This window comes from Arachis hypogaea, chromosome 15, assembly GCF_003086295.3.
Source record: "Arachis hypogaea cultivar Tifrunner chromosome 15, arahy.Tifrunner.gnm2.J5K5, whole genome shotgun sequence".
Lineage (NCBI taxonomy): Eukaryota > Viridiplantae > Streptophyta > Magnoliopsida > Fabales > Fabaceae > Arachis > Arachis hypogaea.
This window is the reverse complement of record NC_092050.1, coordinates 153,718,223-153,735,791: the sequence shown is the minus strand read 5'-3', so window position 1 is coordinate 153,735,791 and position 17,569 is coordinate 153,718,223. Positions and strand designations below refer to the sequence as shown.

Genomic DNA, 17,569 nt, shown 5'->3' with positions numbered 1-17,569 from the left:
TCAGCAACTTCAAGTGTTACAACTCCAAAGCTTCAGCCCATTACAAGTTAATGAAGAAACTAATCAGAACCTATGAGCCAAGAGAGAGATCCGCAAGCTCATGGTTTGAACAAAAGAAAAAAAGGTAATGGGACATTTGGCACTATTATGGGACAGCTGTGGCACTAAGAAAAGAACAACACACAAGGACAATGCCACTACACAAAGGACATCAGCAAATCAAAATGCAGAAGATCACTAGCAAGTTTGGAAGAGCAAAACAAAAACGCAGAGCTATGGACAGCAGTTGGAATGGCTCAAAAATGGAAGTGCTTTGCATGCCAAAGAAGACAGCAGCTCCAAGGACAACAGAGGTTGGTGGATCAGACCCTCCAACAAGCAGCGTTAGTGGAGCAGAGGAGCAAGGACTGCATGCCATCAGAGAAAGCCCCAACGGGCAGCAAGGACAAGCAAAAGGATGAAGCTACAATGAAGCCAAGATGAAGATATATAGCAAGCCTCACCTTAACATTTGAAATCAAGGAAGAGAGCACACACATTCAGAGCACCATCTCTAACATAGAGCTGGAATCTCTTTCTTCTACTCAAGCTTAATTCTGATTTTATGTTATGGCTGTCTTGCGTTATTTTCTGTTTTGAAAAAGGCATTTATGTGAGGTTCAAAAGCCAAGAGAGAAAAGGCAAGAGTAATGCAAAATAGCCACTGTTTTTCTGATGTAATTTGGGTTTATGAACTAGGATTAGTTCCCCTTGCCAAGTTGGGTTAGCACTTGGTGAGAATTGAATCTGTGTAGATTCCCCTTCCAAGTTGGGATAGCACTTTGGGGTTGCTAAGCTTTGGTGAAGAAAGCTTAAGGGTAGATACTAGTTGAATTAGGGAGTAATTCAATAAGTATTGGTGTATGTAATCTGAGGATTATAGTAAAAATTCCACCATGGTTTGTGGTGGAGACTGGACGTAGGATTCATGGTACTGAGAATCCGAACCAGGATACATGCTGGCCCCTTTCTCTTCTTCTCTGCTCTTTTAATGTTCTGCGTATGAGATAATTTGAAATAATCTCCTGCAACATAAGCTTCCACTGCAACAGAGTTTGAAACTCTAAGTTTTAAGCTAACTTGATTCAACCCCCCCTTCTCAAGTTCATCTAGAACCATCAATATTAACTCATGGAAGCCAGACATCACCATGCTTTGCTCTTCAAAATTGTGTCTGTGTCTCTACCTTGCAATTTGCATAACTATTATATCCTGTCATTGATTCATGTATTATTATTATTATTCTTATGTTGGGGGGCTCAAGAGTCAAGAGGCCAAGACTAGATCACAACAAAAAAAGTCTTGTGCAATTAATTATGCTGATGATATTTGTTTGTTTATAATAAGAATGCAGCTTATCCAAATGCTTAGTCAAGCAACAACATTACTTTACCTAATCCTTTAGATAAACTTGTCAATACCCCTTTATGTGTATTAATTTTTATTATGAAGTCTAACTTGCTCCAATCTAAGAAAATTTTACTAAATATGCACATAGAACACAGCACAAAAGCTGGAGCCTTTCATTATCAAGAATTCACTGTCCAAAATTCTATATGGACAATAAATTATTAGTATTAAGAGACGACAGATAGACACATAAAAAAGAGATTCCATTGAATATGCCATGTGCCGTGGTATATACTTTGCTGACCCTCCTTTGGCAGGCCAAGGTTAATAGTCACAAGGCTTAGGGCCCTTTACTGTATCATAAGAAACAAAATAACAAAAAATGAAAGTCACAAGCAGTATATTTAGCAGCAACTCAGTTTTTTGCTTCGAAATTTCAAGGAAGGACACTTTGCGTAGCTATTATTTCTTATTTATTATACTACCCAAGAGGATAAGATTACATGTGAAGAAAGAGAACAAAATTAGGAGCACTATGATTTTATATTGATACTGATTTGATGTAAAATGATGTATGTGCTTTTGTTCTGAGAATTGGTTCACATGAAATCTTAGAAGAATGATCATATATATGGGTTCACCGTGTTTTCTTCTTGCATAGCATACAAATATCTAAGTAATTACTTTTACTTTCAGACCATGAATCCAATGAGCAAAGTTAGAAAAGTATACATCAACATTCTAAAGGACTTCATTTCTGAAATGCAGTCCAATTTTCTTCTTTTATAAGGATACATGAATTGAATATCCTCCATGCTACACTTTTGATAGCTTTCTATTGTAAAATGGCTCGTGAACTTTTCTTTGATAATATGGTAACGGTCACTTGCTGTATATGAAATCCATTTGTACATGTTTCCAGAAATTTAACTACAGCTATCTTTTTTATTAGTTTATTTTTGTAATATCTATGTTTGGATTAGCTTTAGTTTCCTACAAATTAATTATTAAGAAAAGTATAACCTAGTGTATTTAAGATATGAAAAAGGATTTTGGGTAGTGGTTTTTGTTGGGTTTTTTTCTCTCCTTTGTGAGGCCCAAGCCCAACATTTTGAGGGTGTCTCTTGCACCCATTGTGCCACAACCCTAGTTCAGATTTTTGGGGGTCATTGAGAGTGAGTGAGAGTAGCCACCAAGTGAGAGAGAAGGGGAAAAACAAAATTCCCGTTTTTGCCCAAAGCAGTAAATTTCAAATATCAGTTTCTCAGTTGTTCACCGTTGGATCGGTTTGAAATTTAAACTGCGTGTTCCTATCATCTTGTTCTTCATTCTGGTCGGTGGAGATATTGATTGGAGATTTGCAGTGAGAGAAATTGGCTTCGCAAGAGAGAAATTAGGTTTCCCGTTTTTACACAGAGCAGCAATTTTAGAACGGCAGTTTCTCATTCTTTCACCGTTGGATCGACGTGAAATTTGAACTGTAGATTCTTCATATCTTGTTCTTCATTCTGGACGGTGGAGATTTTAATTGGATGTCTACAGAGGGAGAAATTGGCTTCGACAGTAGCTCTGTTTTTTGGGTATATTTCATCTTCTTGCTTTTCATTTGTGAGCTTTGGTGCTTTAATGTTTTGGCTGGTTATATGCACATTTTTGTGCTTTATTTGAGACTCTCTTGTACCTCATTTGATTATAGTGGAGCTATTTCATTGGTCTGGACGACTCGTGGTTTTTACCTCTCACCTTGAGGGGGTTTTCCACGTTAAAATCTCGGTGTGTTCCTATTATTGCTTTACTTACTATATTTGCTTGTTATAGTTGCTGCCATATTGTGTTGTGAGTGCTTCCATATTGTTCTTGTGTTGGACATTTGTGTCATTTCCGCTGCTAGGCTCTTTCATACTGGTATCAGAGCCTGGTTGGTATTTTTCTGGGCTTGTGATTTTGTGAACAATGGAAGCTAATACTAATACTAGTAGGATGATCACTCTTAATGGTCCTAATTATGATTTGTGGAAGTCAAAAATGGAAGATTTGCTTTATGTCAAGAATTTTCATCAACCAGTTTTTGGTACAGAGAAGCCTAATGATAAATCTGATGATGATTGGACTTTGTTGCATAGACAAGTCTGTGGATATATTAGGCAGTGGGTTGACGATAATGTGTTGAACCATATTATTGGAGAGACACATGCTCGGACCCTTTGGATTAAGCTTGAACAGTTGTATGCTCGAAAAACTGGGAATAACAAGATGTTTTTGATCAAGCAGTTGTTGGCTTTGAAGTATACAGATGGGACATCAATGACAGATCACTTGAATAATTTCCAGGGAATTATGAATCAGTTATCTTCCATGGGTATCAAGTTTGATGAAGAGGTTCAAGGATTGTTACTTCTTGGCTCCTTACCAGACTCGTGGGAAATTCTCAGAATGTCATTGTCCAATTCTGCTCCTGATGGTGTAATCTCTATGGATCTTGCCAAGAACAGTGTTTTGAATGAAGAGATGAGAAGAAAGTCACAAGGTACATCGACTACACATTCAGATGTTCTTGTTTCTGAGTCTAGGGGGAGAAGCAAAAGTCGAGGTCCTAAAGGTAGAGATCAAAGCAGAAGCAAGTCTCGAGGAAAGTATAAGAATATTGAGTGTCATCATTGTGGTCAAAAGGGACATGTGAAGAAATTTTGTTGGCAGCTAAAGAAGGAGAAAGCCAAGGCAAGTAAAGACAAGAGCACAAATAAAGATGATGGTAGCAAGGAAGACAAGGTTAATGTAACTCATGATGATTTTCTTGTTGTTGAGGAGTTTGAATCTGTTAACCTTGTTGATAATAGCACTAGTTGGGTGATTGATAGCGGTGCTTCTATTCATGTTACATCTAGGAGGGATTTGTTTACGTCCTATACTCCTGGTGATTTTGGTGATGTAAAAATGGCTCATCAAGGTGTTGCAAAATGTGCCGGTGTTGGACAGGTTTGCTTGGAAACCTCCAACGGTACCAAGTTGACTTTGAAGCGTGTGAAGCATGTTCCAGATATTCGGTTGAACTTACTTTCTGTTGGTAAGTTGTGTGATGAAGACTTGGATAGCTCATTCTCTCGTGATAGTTGGAAGCTCACCAAGGGTTCCATGGTTGTTGCTAGAGGTACTCGACACTCTACTCTTTATTTAACTCAAGCAAAGATTGTGAAAGATTTTGTTAATGCTGCTGAGTTTGTTGATGAAACTGATTTATGGCATAAGAGATTATGTCATATGAGTGAGAAGGGCATGAATATGTTATCCAAGAGAAATCTTTTATCTGGTTGTAAGGTTGCTTTGCAAAAGTGCAACCATTGCTTTGCTGGGAAACAAAACAGGGTTTCTTTCAAGAGCCACCCACCTTCAAGGAAGTCAGAGATACTTGACTTGGTGCATTCTGATGTATGTGGGCCGATGAAGACAAGAACACTTGGAGGGTCTATCTATTTTGTAACCTTTATTGATGATCATTCTAGGAAATTATGGGTTTACACTTTGAAGACCAAAGATCAAGTTTTGAATGTGTTCAAGCAATTTCAAGCTTCTGTTGAAAGAGAAACTGGGAAGAAGTTGAAATACATTCGTACTGACAATGGTGGTGAGTACTCAGGTCCATTTGATGCTTATTGTAAAGAGCATGGTATAAGACATCAGAAGACTCCTCCGAAGACTCCCCAGTTGAATGGCTTGGCTGAAAGGATGAACAGAACATTGGTTGAAAGAGTTAGGTGCTTATTGTCACAGTCTGGATTGGCAAAATCTTTTTGGGGTGAAGCTTTGAGCACTGTTGTTCATGTCTTGAACCGAACACCATGTGTTCCCTTGCAATTTGAAGTGCCAGAGAAGGTATGGTCAGGTAAAGATGTTTCTTATGATCATTTAAGAGTCTTTGGATGTAAAGCTTTTGTTCATATTCCTAAAGATGAGAGATCTAAGCTTGATGTAAAGACAAGGCAATGTATTTTTATTGGCTATGGCATGGATGAGTTTGGTTACAGGTTTTATGATCCTGTTAACAAAAAGGTGATTCGGAGTAGAGATGTTGTCTTTGTTGAAGACCAAACATTGAAGGATGTTGATAATGCTGAGAAGCCAATAGTTCAGCCTGGTGATGATTTTTCTGACTTGGATATTACTCCCTCTATGCCTATGGTAGAAGATGGTAGAGTTGAAGTTCAAAATAATGAGCATGATACAAGTGCAGGTGAAGATGGAACAGTTGATCCAATACTTGATGAAGTTGGTGATGATGATCAATATGAAGAACCAGCTTTAGAAATTCCTGCAAATGCACTTAGAAGGTCTACAAGAGAGAGAAAGCCTTCGTCAAGGTATTCTCCACATGAGTTTGTTTTGTTGACTGATGGGGGAGAACCTGAATGCTTTGGAGAGGCTGTTGAAGATGAAAGCAAAGCTCAATGGCTTGAAGCTATGCAAGAAGAAATGAAGTCCTTGCTTGAGAATGATACCTATGAATTGGTGAAGCTACCGAAGGGTATGCGAGTTTTGAAGAACAAATGGGTATTCAGAATCAAGAATGAAGAACACAATTCTAAGCCTCGGTATAAGGCTAGATTGGTTGTTAGAGGCTTTAGCCAGAGAAAAGGTATTGATTATGAGGAGATCTTTTCTCCTGTTGTGAGGATGTCATCCATTCGTGCTGTGCTTGGATTAGCAGCGTCTCTTGATTTGGAGATTGAGCAAATGGATGTGAAGACAGCTTTTCTTCATGGTGATTTAGACAAGGAGATCTACATGGAGCAACCGGAGGGCTTTGTTGTTAAAGGAAAGGAAGATTTTGTGTGCAAGCTTAAGAAGAGTCTTTATGGGTTGAAGCAAGCTCCAAGACAGTGGTACAAGAAGTTTGAATCTGTTATGGGGAAGCATGGTTACCATAAGACAACTTCAGATCATTGTGTATTTGTGCAAAAATTTTCTGATGATGATTTTATCATTCTTTTGCTTTATGTGGATGATATTTTGATTGTGGGCAAGAATGCTTTGAGGATTAATGAGTTGAAGAAACAGTTGAGCAAGTTCTTTGCTATGAAGGACTTGGGTCCTACCAAACAAATTTTGGGCATGACTATTACTCGTTATAGAGATTCCAAGAAGCTTTATTTGTCACAGGAGAAGTACATAAAGAAGGTGCTTCAAAGGTTTGGCATGAATGATGCTAAATGTGTTGCTAGTTCTTTTGCTCCTCATTTTAAGTTGAGTACCAAGCAGTGTCCAACCACTGATGAGGAGAAACAAGCAATGGATGAAATTCCTTATGCCTCAGCTGTTGGAAGCTTGATGTATGCTATGGTGTGTACTAGACCAGACATTGCTCATGCAGTTGGTACTGTGAGTCGTTTCCTCTCTAATCCAGGTAAAGAACATTGGAATGCTGTTAAATGGATTATGAGATATCTCAAAGGTACAACTAACTTGAGTTTGAGTTTTGGTGGTGAGAAACCTTTGCTAGTTGGCTTTACTGATGCAGACATGGCAGGAGATATTGATTCTCGAAAGTCTACTTCAGGTTATTTGGTCAAGTTTGCAGGGGGAGCTATTTCATGGCAGTCAAGGCTACAAAAGTGTGTTGCACTTTCTACCACAGAGGCAGAGTTTATTGCAGCAACTGAAGCATGTAAAGAGTTGTTGTGGATGAAGAAGTTTCTTGCAGCACTTGGTTTCAAGCAAGACCGTTATGTGTTGTTGTGTGATAGCCAAAGTGCTATTCATCTTGCCAAGAATTCTACTTTTCATCCAAGATCTAAACATATTGATGTTAGGTATCACTGGATACGGGATGTGTTAGATTCCAAGTTATTGGAACTTGAGAAAGTTCACACTGATGACAATGGTGCTGATATGATGACAAAAGCATTGTCAAGAGAAAAGTTTTGATCGCCGGAATGGCGAGAGCCTCCACCTAGTCGAGAAGGGGGAGATTTGTTGGGTTTTTTTCTCTCCTTTGTGAGGCCCAAGCCCAACATTTTGAGGGTGTCTCTTGCACCCATTGTGCCACAACCCTAGTTCAGATTTTTGGGGGTCATTGAGAGTGAGTGAGAGTAGCCACCAAGTGAGAGAGAAGGGGAAAAACAAAATTCCCGTTTTTGCCCAAAGCAGTAAATTTCAAATATCAGTTTCTCAGTTGTTCACCGTTGGATCGGTTTGAAATTTAAACTGCGTGTTCCTATCATCTTGTTCTTCATTCTGGTCGGTGGAGATGTTGATTGGAGATTTGCAGTGAGAGAAATTGGCTTCGCAAGAGAGAAATTAGGTTTCCCGTTTTTACACAGAGCAGCAATTTTAGAACGGCAGTTTCTCATTCTTTCACCGTTGGATCGACGTGAAATTTGAACTGTAGATTCTTCATATCTTGTTCTTCATTCTGGACGGTGGAGATTTTAATTGGATGTCTACAGAGGGAGAAATTGGCTTCGACAGTAGCTCTGTTTTTTGGGTATATTTCATCTTCTTGCTTTTCATTTGTGAGCTTTGGTGCTTTAATGTTTTGGCTGGTTATATGCACATTTTTGTGCTTTATTTGAGACTCTCTTGTACCTCATTTGATTATAGTGGAGCTATTTCATTGGTCTGGACGACTCGTGGTTTTTACCTCTCACCTTGAGGGGGTTTTCCACGTTAAAATCTCGGTGTGTTCCTATTATTGCTTTACTTACTATATTTGCTTGTTATAGTTGCTGCCATATTGTGTTGTGAGTGCTTCCATATTGTTCTTGTGTTGGACATTTGTGTCATTTCCGCTGCTAGGCTCTTTCAGTTTTAACTTGACCCTGCTGAATTTAACAAGTGATTGAGTTCCCTAAGAAATTAGTTGCTGTATTGAAGCCTTTGACAAAGTAGCTGTTTGTTATATGTATTGCATGCATCAACCAAATCAGAAGAAAATTAAGAAGAAGAGTTTAAGATTAGCTTGGAGTTGTTCTTACTTCATAAAAATCAACAATAAATGAGATCAAAATGTCTAGTGCTGTGAGGAGCATAAATCTCAGAAAAAGTAACACCTATGAATTCTTGACTTTCCATTTGTCATGCCTTGTACAAAGTAGAGATGACATTCATGTCTTAAATTTCTTCTAAGAAGCACATATATAATTCACCAAAGGTGAAAAAATAAAGAACATATACATCAAAGTGACTGGGCCACACGGTTACAGTTTCAAATTAGCAGTAACCATATGGACCACAGTAACCATCCTCTGCCATATGAAAGTGAAAGTGACATGGCCAAGGGCCCTCTACTCTATATAAAAGAAAGAAATGGAAAAAAAAAATGAATTCTGTAAAGCAGCAACATAGGAAAATACGAACTCATGAAAATCAAGCCACAACATGTTCTGTTCTTTCCTCAAAATTTCAAGGAAGGGTATCTCTGTCTCTACCTTGCAATTTGCATAACTATTTCTATTGTTTTCTCATTGATTCATCTATTATTATTCCTATATTGGGGACTCAAGAGATCAAGACTACATGACAACAGAAAACAATTCTTTTCTTGTCCTCTTGGTAATTATAAAAATAATTTCTTTTAGTCCTGTTTTTCTTGTATCCCAAGAAAAGAAAAAGAATTCCCTACATCTGCAAATCATTAATTAGACTAGTTACAGAATTTCATGTCATAAAATTTTCATGCTTTGAAACAAATAATTCCCTGTTCTTACTATTCCATAAGTGCCAACAACTACTGATAAAACTCTCTCTTCAAATAAAACAGAGTGTTGTTCAATTGTTCTGACATGTTTCTCTTAGAAATGGGAATGCAGCAAGCTTGGCCTATATTGATTGATGAAACAAAATGTGTTTCTCTGGTGCCACGAAAATCAGGGTTCAAAAACATTCATCTTCTTACCTGTAAATCAATGAGTTAAGATAAAGCAAAGAATAAAGCTTCAAATTGACCGTGGGCAACAGGGTTATCTATTTGCTTTGCAATTGCATTGTGTTATGAATTCAGAATCATTCAATATATAAATGTATGATACAAAAAAGTTACTGAAATTGAGCATCTTAATGTTGTTACTTGTTAGTGCCAAGCCCACTAAATAATTGGATTGGAGGATACTCCTTAATCACATTTATCTGTTTAGAATTACTTCAATTTCCTGCTTTTTGAAATAAAGATGATATTCATTTAATTAAAGAGATGAGATTGTAGAAATTATTTAGATTTTTAGCTATCTAGAATCCACAGCATTATTAATTTATTATAGAGAAAGAATAAGATAAAGATTTTTCAAACAATAACAGAGAATAAGCAAGGTATGTCTTCATTTTGTTTTTGAATTCCATTATCCTGTTAATGATTAGATTGAGATTTTGTTCTGCTGATTTGTGGCTATGGTTAGCATAGCGTCACATATCGCAACCATTTTTTTAGAATCCAGTGATCCATTTTTCATTCCAGTTCCTGATAACTCTGCCACTAAACCTTGAGTAACTATGCTCATGTTCTTTTTATGAAGTGTCTCTAATTTTGTGGACGTGATTGAGAATCAGAGAGGTCTAGTGTAGCTTGAATCAAATAATTCCCTGTTCTTACTATTCCATATAAAAGCCAATAAGTACTGACATAAAACACTCTCTCTCCGATCATCATTTTCATACATTCCAATATTTTCCAAAAGGTTATTTAGAACCATTATGGTCTGTGCTCCACATTCTTGTTGAGATAAGACTAATAAACTACTTATTTGCATTCCTAGCTAGTGTCCTAGTACCCATTTTATTAGAAATTCAGAATCATTCAATGTAGTGTAACATACAATATAAACTGTTGATGAAAAAGTAGCAAGTACCACATTGAATGGATATCTCAAGTACACATGCATGGTGATTTCTATCATACTGATACAATATTCTTTTATCTTTTCTGTCACTAATGAAATAAACAAGATTGTGTGCATTTTATGTTATCTTCAAGAACATGAACAAGTTCAATGAATCACTCTAGTCCCAGACTCCCAGGGATCCTTTTATGTACAAAAATATTATTGATAAAAGTAAATTGGGGAGAGGGAGATAACAAAAATCTAAAATGAGTAACAGAAAAACAGTGATAAATGCAATTACCCTTGGACACACCCAAGTTCTGCACCCACTAGCTCTGTGGATGCAATTTAACCATCGCTGATATCTGATTAGGGGTGGCAACAGGGCGGGTAGGGGCAGGTTTTTGCTCTACCCGACCCCGCCCCGCCGTACAACAACCCGCATAGAACCGTCCCGCTTTTACCCACAGGTAGTAAAACGTTGAACCCTAACCCGTCCCTGCCCTACCCGCCCCTATAATTATTAAAATCTAATAAATAAAATTAAATTTCAAAATTTATATGACCATCATCATATATATATAACATAAATTAAAGTACAAATTTAAATATGATACAATATTATTAATCATTTACTAATTATTTTACATATATTATATATATAGCGGGGCGGGTAGGGGGCGAGTATTACCTAAACCCGACCCCGCCCCGCCCCTCCCAATAACCCGCCCCGGTGTGGGGCGGGGCGGGGTGGGTACCCGCGGATTCGGGTGGTATTACATTCCTAATCCTTCCGACCCTAATTCACTGTCCTTATCCAAATCATGCATAGTTAGAAACAGCAACGTCCACAAACCAATGCATGTTTGGAGGAGCAAGGGCTGCTTCTTATGGTTGGGCAATGCTATTGAGAGCATGATCATCATTATAATTACTTGTGTCATTTTGTATGGGTCAGTGAATCGAATATCTTCAATACTACTACTCTCTTGCTTCAATACGTGGATTCCAATCTCTTTTGCAATTGACTCACCTGGCACCATTCCCTTATAACCGTCAGATGCTTCATATGAAAGCTTCGCATGATTCCATCCTCTTTCAAAATATGGTGCTTCCCAATATTCATGATAACGTGTGCCATTGATGGTCACAATGGATATTACTCCATCCAAGTGGGGTAGGGATGCAATCTTTGAGTAGAATTGCAACCCAAAGGGCATTGTCAGGGAATTTGGTGCCACGAAACCAGAAAGAAATAGAAGATCCACTGCTGCGCCACTCAAACCACCTTGGAATGCTTCCACCTGGCATCACAAACTTGGTCCTTCTACCCTCGTGCACTTTCTGACATTCATTCATAATGCAGAAGCAGTAGTTTAGCATAAATTATTAATTTAATATGAATTATGATGTCATCTGCATTGTTAAAAAGTAACCAAACATGATTGAGTAACACGCTTGTGCCTCTGTGACTCAAATGATTTGCAGTGTGCTGCTGAAAAGATTTCCAAGTTTGGTGGAATCCCTCTAATCTCCCGAAGATGCTCACAACAATCCACATCGATATACCGAAGAAAGCGAAATTGTTGGATGCATTCAGGAAGGACTGTGAAATTATTGCCTCCTAGGTATAAAGATTTCACATTCGGAAACCATGCAACAGCTAGTGGAAAAAAGTCATCTCACAAATTGTTGTTTTCGAGAGGAAGATATTTCAAATGTGAAGAGGGGACGGAGTGAGTGAGTATTCCATGAAGTTCCTCTTCTTGCTCCCCTGATACCCTCCCCTTTCTTCCTCCTAACTTAATATCACACCGATACAAGTTTGGCATCATGGCAATGACACTTGGTATTTTATACATTTCATTATACTGCATATCCAAACGCCGCAATCTAAAAAGGTTACAAAATGAACTTGACAAATCTTTTATGCTAGTCTCATTCAAAATAAGCCCTTCTAGATTTTTCATCTCTTCTGGAATCTCTGGAAATTTCTCAAGACTTGAGCAACCAGATAAACCGAGTATTTCCAGTGATGGCAAATTAATAACAGGTGGAAAACTTCTGAGCTTGTCGCAGCCTTCAGCCTTCAATTCTTTAAGTTTCGGTAAAAAACCAACTGAACTGTGAACTGAGACTAAATTATAACATTCTTCAAAAGAAAATTCTTCTAAAGTTTGAAGATTAGATACATCAGGTATCTCTTTCAAAAAAAAAGCTGCGATCAAAATTCAAAACTTTCAAGGTGATCATCATCTGGAGAAAAAACAAACAAACAAATAAAATTAATGAACAAACTAAAATAAAACCAATAAACTTGATTATGTGAATTAACAAACATACAAAATCATAAAAATGAATTTAGTACGCTTACCTTGGATAAGCTATCCAACTTGAGTGACATGTAGGGATAATAAGGCAACTTGAGTATGGAAAGCTTTTCTGGATTAAAATTAGAAGGAAAATGTCTCGATGGATACCTCCTCCATTCCAATACTCTTAAACTATTTGGAAGATATTTGGGACCTTTGGAAAAACGACCATTTTTTATGATAAGTGTTTTGAGATTTTGAAGTCTCTTTAAAAGCTGTTCCATCCCATTTTACTTCTACATCATCATTTTTCTCTTTTTCCAATGGACCTTCACCCCTTTCCTTTCTAAATAAAGGAAATTCCAAATGTATGATTTCAATGGCACTAGTTCCCTTTCATCACACAAAAGTAAGAACATGAGTTAATTAAAATACATGTATTAAAAAAATCTTTAATAAACTTGAGTAAAAAAACTATTACTTACTTGATTATCTTCCAAAACTTTAATTATATCCTTGTAGAACCATAATCTACTATGTTTTCCAGGCACTTTTGACCATTTTTCTCGACATATATCTTTGCCCATGTCCTCTATTAGATCATGTAATGTTATTCTGAATTGATCAATCTTTATGAGAGATTTCTCAACCAACACTCCAATATAATATTTCATGCAACTTCCATAATGAGCTTGAAGTATATATGCAAGTTCCTCTAATTCATACCCTTTAAAACAACAGGCAATATCAAGAAAAACACTCTGTTCTTCTTTTCCCAAAGCATCAAAACTAACCTGAAGTATCTCATGTATTTTATCATCAAGATGTCTTTCAAATTTATTCAATGCAGATTCCCATTCTTCTACTTTTTTTCCACACAAGTGACTACCTATTACTTCCAAAGCCAATGGAAGACGGGAAGCATAAGTTACTGCACGGGTTAAAACATTCTTATACCTTGGGTTGACAATATCTGTTTTAAAAGCTTTCCATTGAAGCAACTCTAAGGATTCTTGCTTATTTAAACCTTGTACCTCATATGTTCTTTCAATGTTATGAAGTGTCAACAAATGTTTGTCCCGTGTTGTAATAATGATTCTGCTTCCAGGATGAAACCAATCAGGTTTTCCCGCAATAGCTGTCAACTGTTCATGCTCATCAACATCATCCAAAACCAAAAGAACTTTTATTTGACTCAGTCTACATTGTATCTGTGAAATTCCTTCCTTAACACATATTATCTGGACTCCCTCCTTTTCTAATATCTTACAAAGAAGATTGTTTTGAAGATGCACCAACCCATATTTTTGTGAATTTTCTCTCACCTTTTCAAGAAAACACACACCTTCAAAATTGTCGGCAATCAAGTTATAAAGAGCAAGAGCAAGTGTTGTTTTCCCTATGCCACCAATCCCATGTATCCCTACCATGTGAACTCGATCAGTAGAATCCATTTCCAAAAGTGAAATTACTTTTGACATTGGAGACTCGAGTCCAACAGGGAAGTCAGCCACTGGCAAAGGTAGACGTCCAATCTTTCTTGAAATGTCTTGCACGATCTTTTTAATAAACTCATGTTCATATCCATGCCTGCCCAACAAACAAACACATAAATACTTTTACAATTCAAAATTGTAATAATGAGAAACAATTACAGAAAGAAGTATACGAAGTGAAGTTACCCATCTTCGAAATGATAGCCAGACAAATTGGCTACTTCTTTCAGAGCCTTCTTCCATGTGTCCACCTTGTTGTTCATGTGATCCTTGTATCTGTTCTCATGCTTAGCTATTGCCTCTCCAAAACTGTTTTTTAGACGGCGCACATCAGAAGGATCCACCTTAAAGAAAACCGGCTAAACAAAGCGATTGTTTCCCTTGATGCAGTGAAGGATATGGACAAGCTCATCTAAGCAAAAAGAAGAAGCAGCATAGTTAGGAGAGAGCACAACGATGGCAATCCTGGACTCTTGAATTGCCTTGAGAAGTGCAGGTGTGATTTCCTCTCCGCTTTGAAGCTCGCCATCATCAAAGAAGGAGTGGATTCCTTTGCGACAGAGAGCTTTGTAGAGGTTGCCAGTGAAACCTAAGCGAGTATCTTGGCCTCTGAAACTGATTGAACACATCGTATTTCCATACATATCTGATGGAAGAAGAGGAAAATGGACGGGCAGAGTAGGAGGAGGAGGAGGAGGATTGCAGAGCCATGAGATGGAAGCAAGAAGGATATATGTTGGAGTGTTGGATGATGATGAAAACCAGAGAAACATAGTAAGTATAAATAAAGAGAGAGAGTGAGAGTGAGAGACAATAATAGTGGGTGTAAGTCTAAGTCAGTCAACTTAGCAACCACGCAGAAACTGCATTCATTCATTATTGATTCCTTGGGTCCACCTCTCACCCACGCGTCATCACTATTTAAGTTTTGTTCAAAAGAATCCTATGCTATTCTACAGTGTGGTGTAATTCTTATTAACTATTTCTTTGGCACAAACGTTGTTGTAATTAGCATACTGTGATCTTGAAAAACACTGACTTATTATTAGTTTTTGCCTCGAAATTTCAAGCAAGTGAAAACTTGTATCCCATCGGCATCATGATTTCTTGTTGCATATTGCATACAAATTCCACGCAGTATCATTATTCATCATTTCATCCCCATGTAGTAACTTGTCAGTAGATTAAAACTTTAGCGGTCAAAAAATGTGGAAAAAAAGGTTACATCTTTTATAAAAACAGCACTTTGATGTATGAATGAGTAGACAAATGTTGGAATTTAGAACATAAATGTTATAGTTTGTAAGCTTTCATTAATTAACACTATCCAATATGAGATGTGAATTTTCCTGTATTATTCTTATGATAATGTGTGATAATGCCAAAAATTCTTTAATTAATCACACTTATACAGACTAATTGAGTTGATGTGATAAGGTGTCAATTCTTTTTGCCCTTGTAGAATATCAGAATATAGATAGCTAAGTCACAAGCTTGTTGTGAACACATTGCTACAATTCTTGGTTTGTAGAAAAAAGAATCAAGAAAAAGTAACAGAGATTGAGAGATGGAAGTAAAATAAGGTACATGGTTTCCTTCAAAACTAGGATTCAAGAAAGTAACAATAGAAAACTTATTCAAACCAACAAGGAATCATTCTTAACCAAGAGAACCACCCCAATTACCAAATACACTCTTAATTATATGCATTGAGCCTTGTATATATATTGATATAAATAGAGATATTGTATCATGGTTCTCTCATTCATTCATTCAATCCATTTCCATAAACTTTGCTGGAATAATAAGGAAACTAAAAATCACAAGTTTAAGAGAGAAGAAGCTATAGCCACTAGTATTATTCTGCAATGGGAAAAAATAACACTGCTGGGGCTACAATGATTGGATCATATGAGGAATTTGAACCTTGCTGCAGATGGATTAGAGAAGAAAAACATGTCACTGTTGAGATTGATTTGAAGGGTACTAAAATTTCTTCCCTCTATGTTCTCTTCTAGAAAATAACCTCATATTATGCATATTATCCTAATATAAAACTTTTTTATATCGTCAACTAAAAAATTTATAACCAAGTGTCAAATTAGGTACTAAGAAAATATGTAGAAGAGTATCATAAGTCTCTATTAAAATATATAATAACATGTCATGTTTTCTTCTGAATAATTTTTCGCAGGTTTCAAGAAGGAGCAACTTAAGGTTCAAACAAACAACAAAGGATTGCTAACTATCTTTGGAGAAAGGCCTCTAGATTCATCCAACAACAAATGGAGCCGTTTTCACAAAGAAATTAGGCTTCCAAAAGACACAAATGTGAATGAAATCAGTGCAAAGTTATCTCATGGAGTGCTCTCTATTGTGATGCCAAAGAAAGTTGAAGAGCATTACTCCTCCTCCATTGGTGAATTGAAAACAAGGAAGAGGACAGCAATTAAGGTTGTAATTGGAGTAGTGGCTGTGGTGGTTACATTGGTTACACTTGGAACTTTTGTAACAAGAATTATGAATACTCATTATCCTCATGGTGGTGCTGCCAAGGTTGATACTTGATAATGTTGCAAATGTTTAATAATTTGAATGAAATTGTTAAGTATGATGAGTCTTTGTTCTGAATATTTTGTGTTGGGAGAAAGAACAGTGCCAAATTTTAGATAAATGTATTATATCAAATCTTTAATATATGAGAAAAATTGAATAAAGTATACAATAAGTGATTTGGGATGAAATAAAAAATTAAACAAAATTTAAGACAAAATTGACATGGATCTTGCCTTTTTGAGGCTATCTGTATACATAAGCTTGCACTTTACGAGAACCTAATGGAAAAGTAACAGAAGGAAAACGGTTTTTAATGGTTCCATCGTAACGATTGATATATACAATAATACAATACAGGAAGGATTATTTTTCCAGTTTTTAGAGAAGCAGAAATAGAGGATTTTGGCTTCATTAGTTTTCTAACTGCAAATCAACATAAGAAACTAAATTATACAATATGTTGCGGGGATAGCTCAGTTGGGAGAGCGTCAGACTGAAGATCTGAAGGTCGCGTGTTCGATCCACGCTCACCGCATTTTTAAACAAACCCTATTTTAAGTGCCAATTTTTTATAAATGATAAGACATATACATACGAGATATCACACCATAGGAAATACAGAGACAAACAAAATTTTTTAAATGATTGAACACATGCAATGGAATACGTATATATTTTTCCAAAATTTATAAGATAATCAAGTAATTATAAATGTTAAACTACAAATATTTACTACCACCAACATTCAAACAATTAGTATTAACTTTTCTAAACCATATATTAACATTATATCTAAGTCATATTTGAAGTGTTAACAAACTTTTAAAAAAATAGGCCGTTACACATACAAATTTTTTTTGTATAAAAGTTTATATAAGTTAGCTCAAATCCAACAAAAACAATTCTTAATTTAGATTACGTGTAAACGCGTGTTTTCCTAACTCTTGAATAGCGCAAACGGTTATTCTCCCTCAATCAAAACCGCAACGCTTATCAAACAAATATCAAA

The 17,569-nt window shown here is 36.5% G+C and overlaps 1 protein-coding gene, 1 non-coding gene and 1 pseudogene across 2 annotated transcripts; 2 read left to right on the top strand and 1 right to left on the bottom strand.

The window, feature by feature from the left end:
- Nucleotides 1-10,744: 10,744 nt before the first annotated feature.
- LOC112751477 (disease resistance protein Roq1-like) lies at nt 10,745-14,807 on the bottom strand (annotated as a pseudogene).
- A 938-nt stretch (nt 14,808-15,745) lies between these two features.
- LOC112751476 (inactive protein RESTRICTED TEV MOVEMENT 2) lies at nt 15,746-16,635 on the top strand. The gene is made up of 2 exons (XM_025800627.2): nt 15,746-15,987; nt 16,199-16,635. Exons 1-2 carry the CDS (start codon nt 15,873-15,875, stop codon nt 16,570-16,572), a joined length of 489 nt encoding a protein of 162 aa, XP_025656412.1. The 5' UTR covers nt 15,746-15,872; the 3' UTR covers nt 16,573-16,635.
- A 387-nt stretch (nt 16,636-17,022) lies between these two features.
- On the top strand, nt 17,023-17,095 carry TRNAF-GAA (transfer RNA phenylalanine (anticodon GAA)). The gene has a single exon. It is a non-coding gene; the product is annotated as a tRNA-Phe (tRNA).
- Nucleotides 17,096-17,569: the final 474 nt, after the last annotated feature.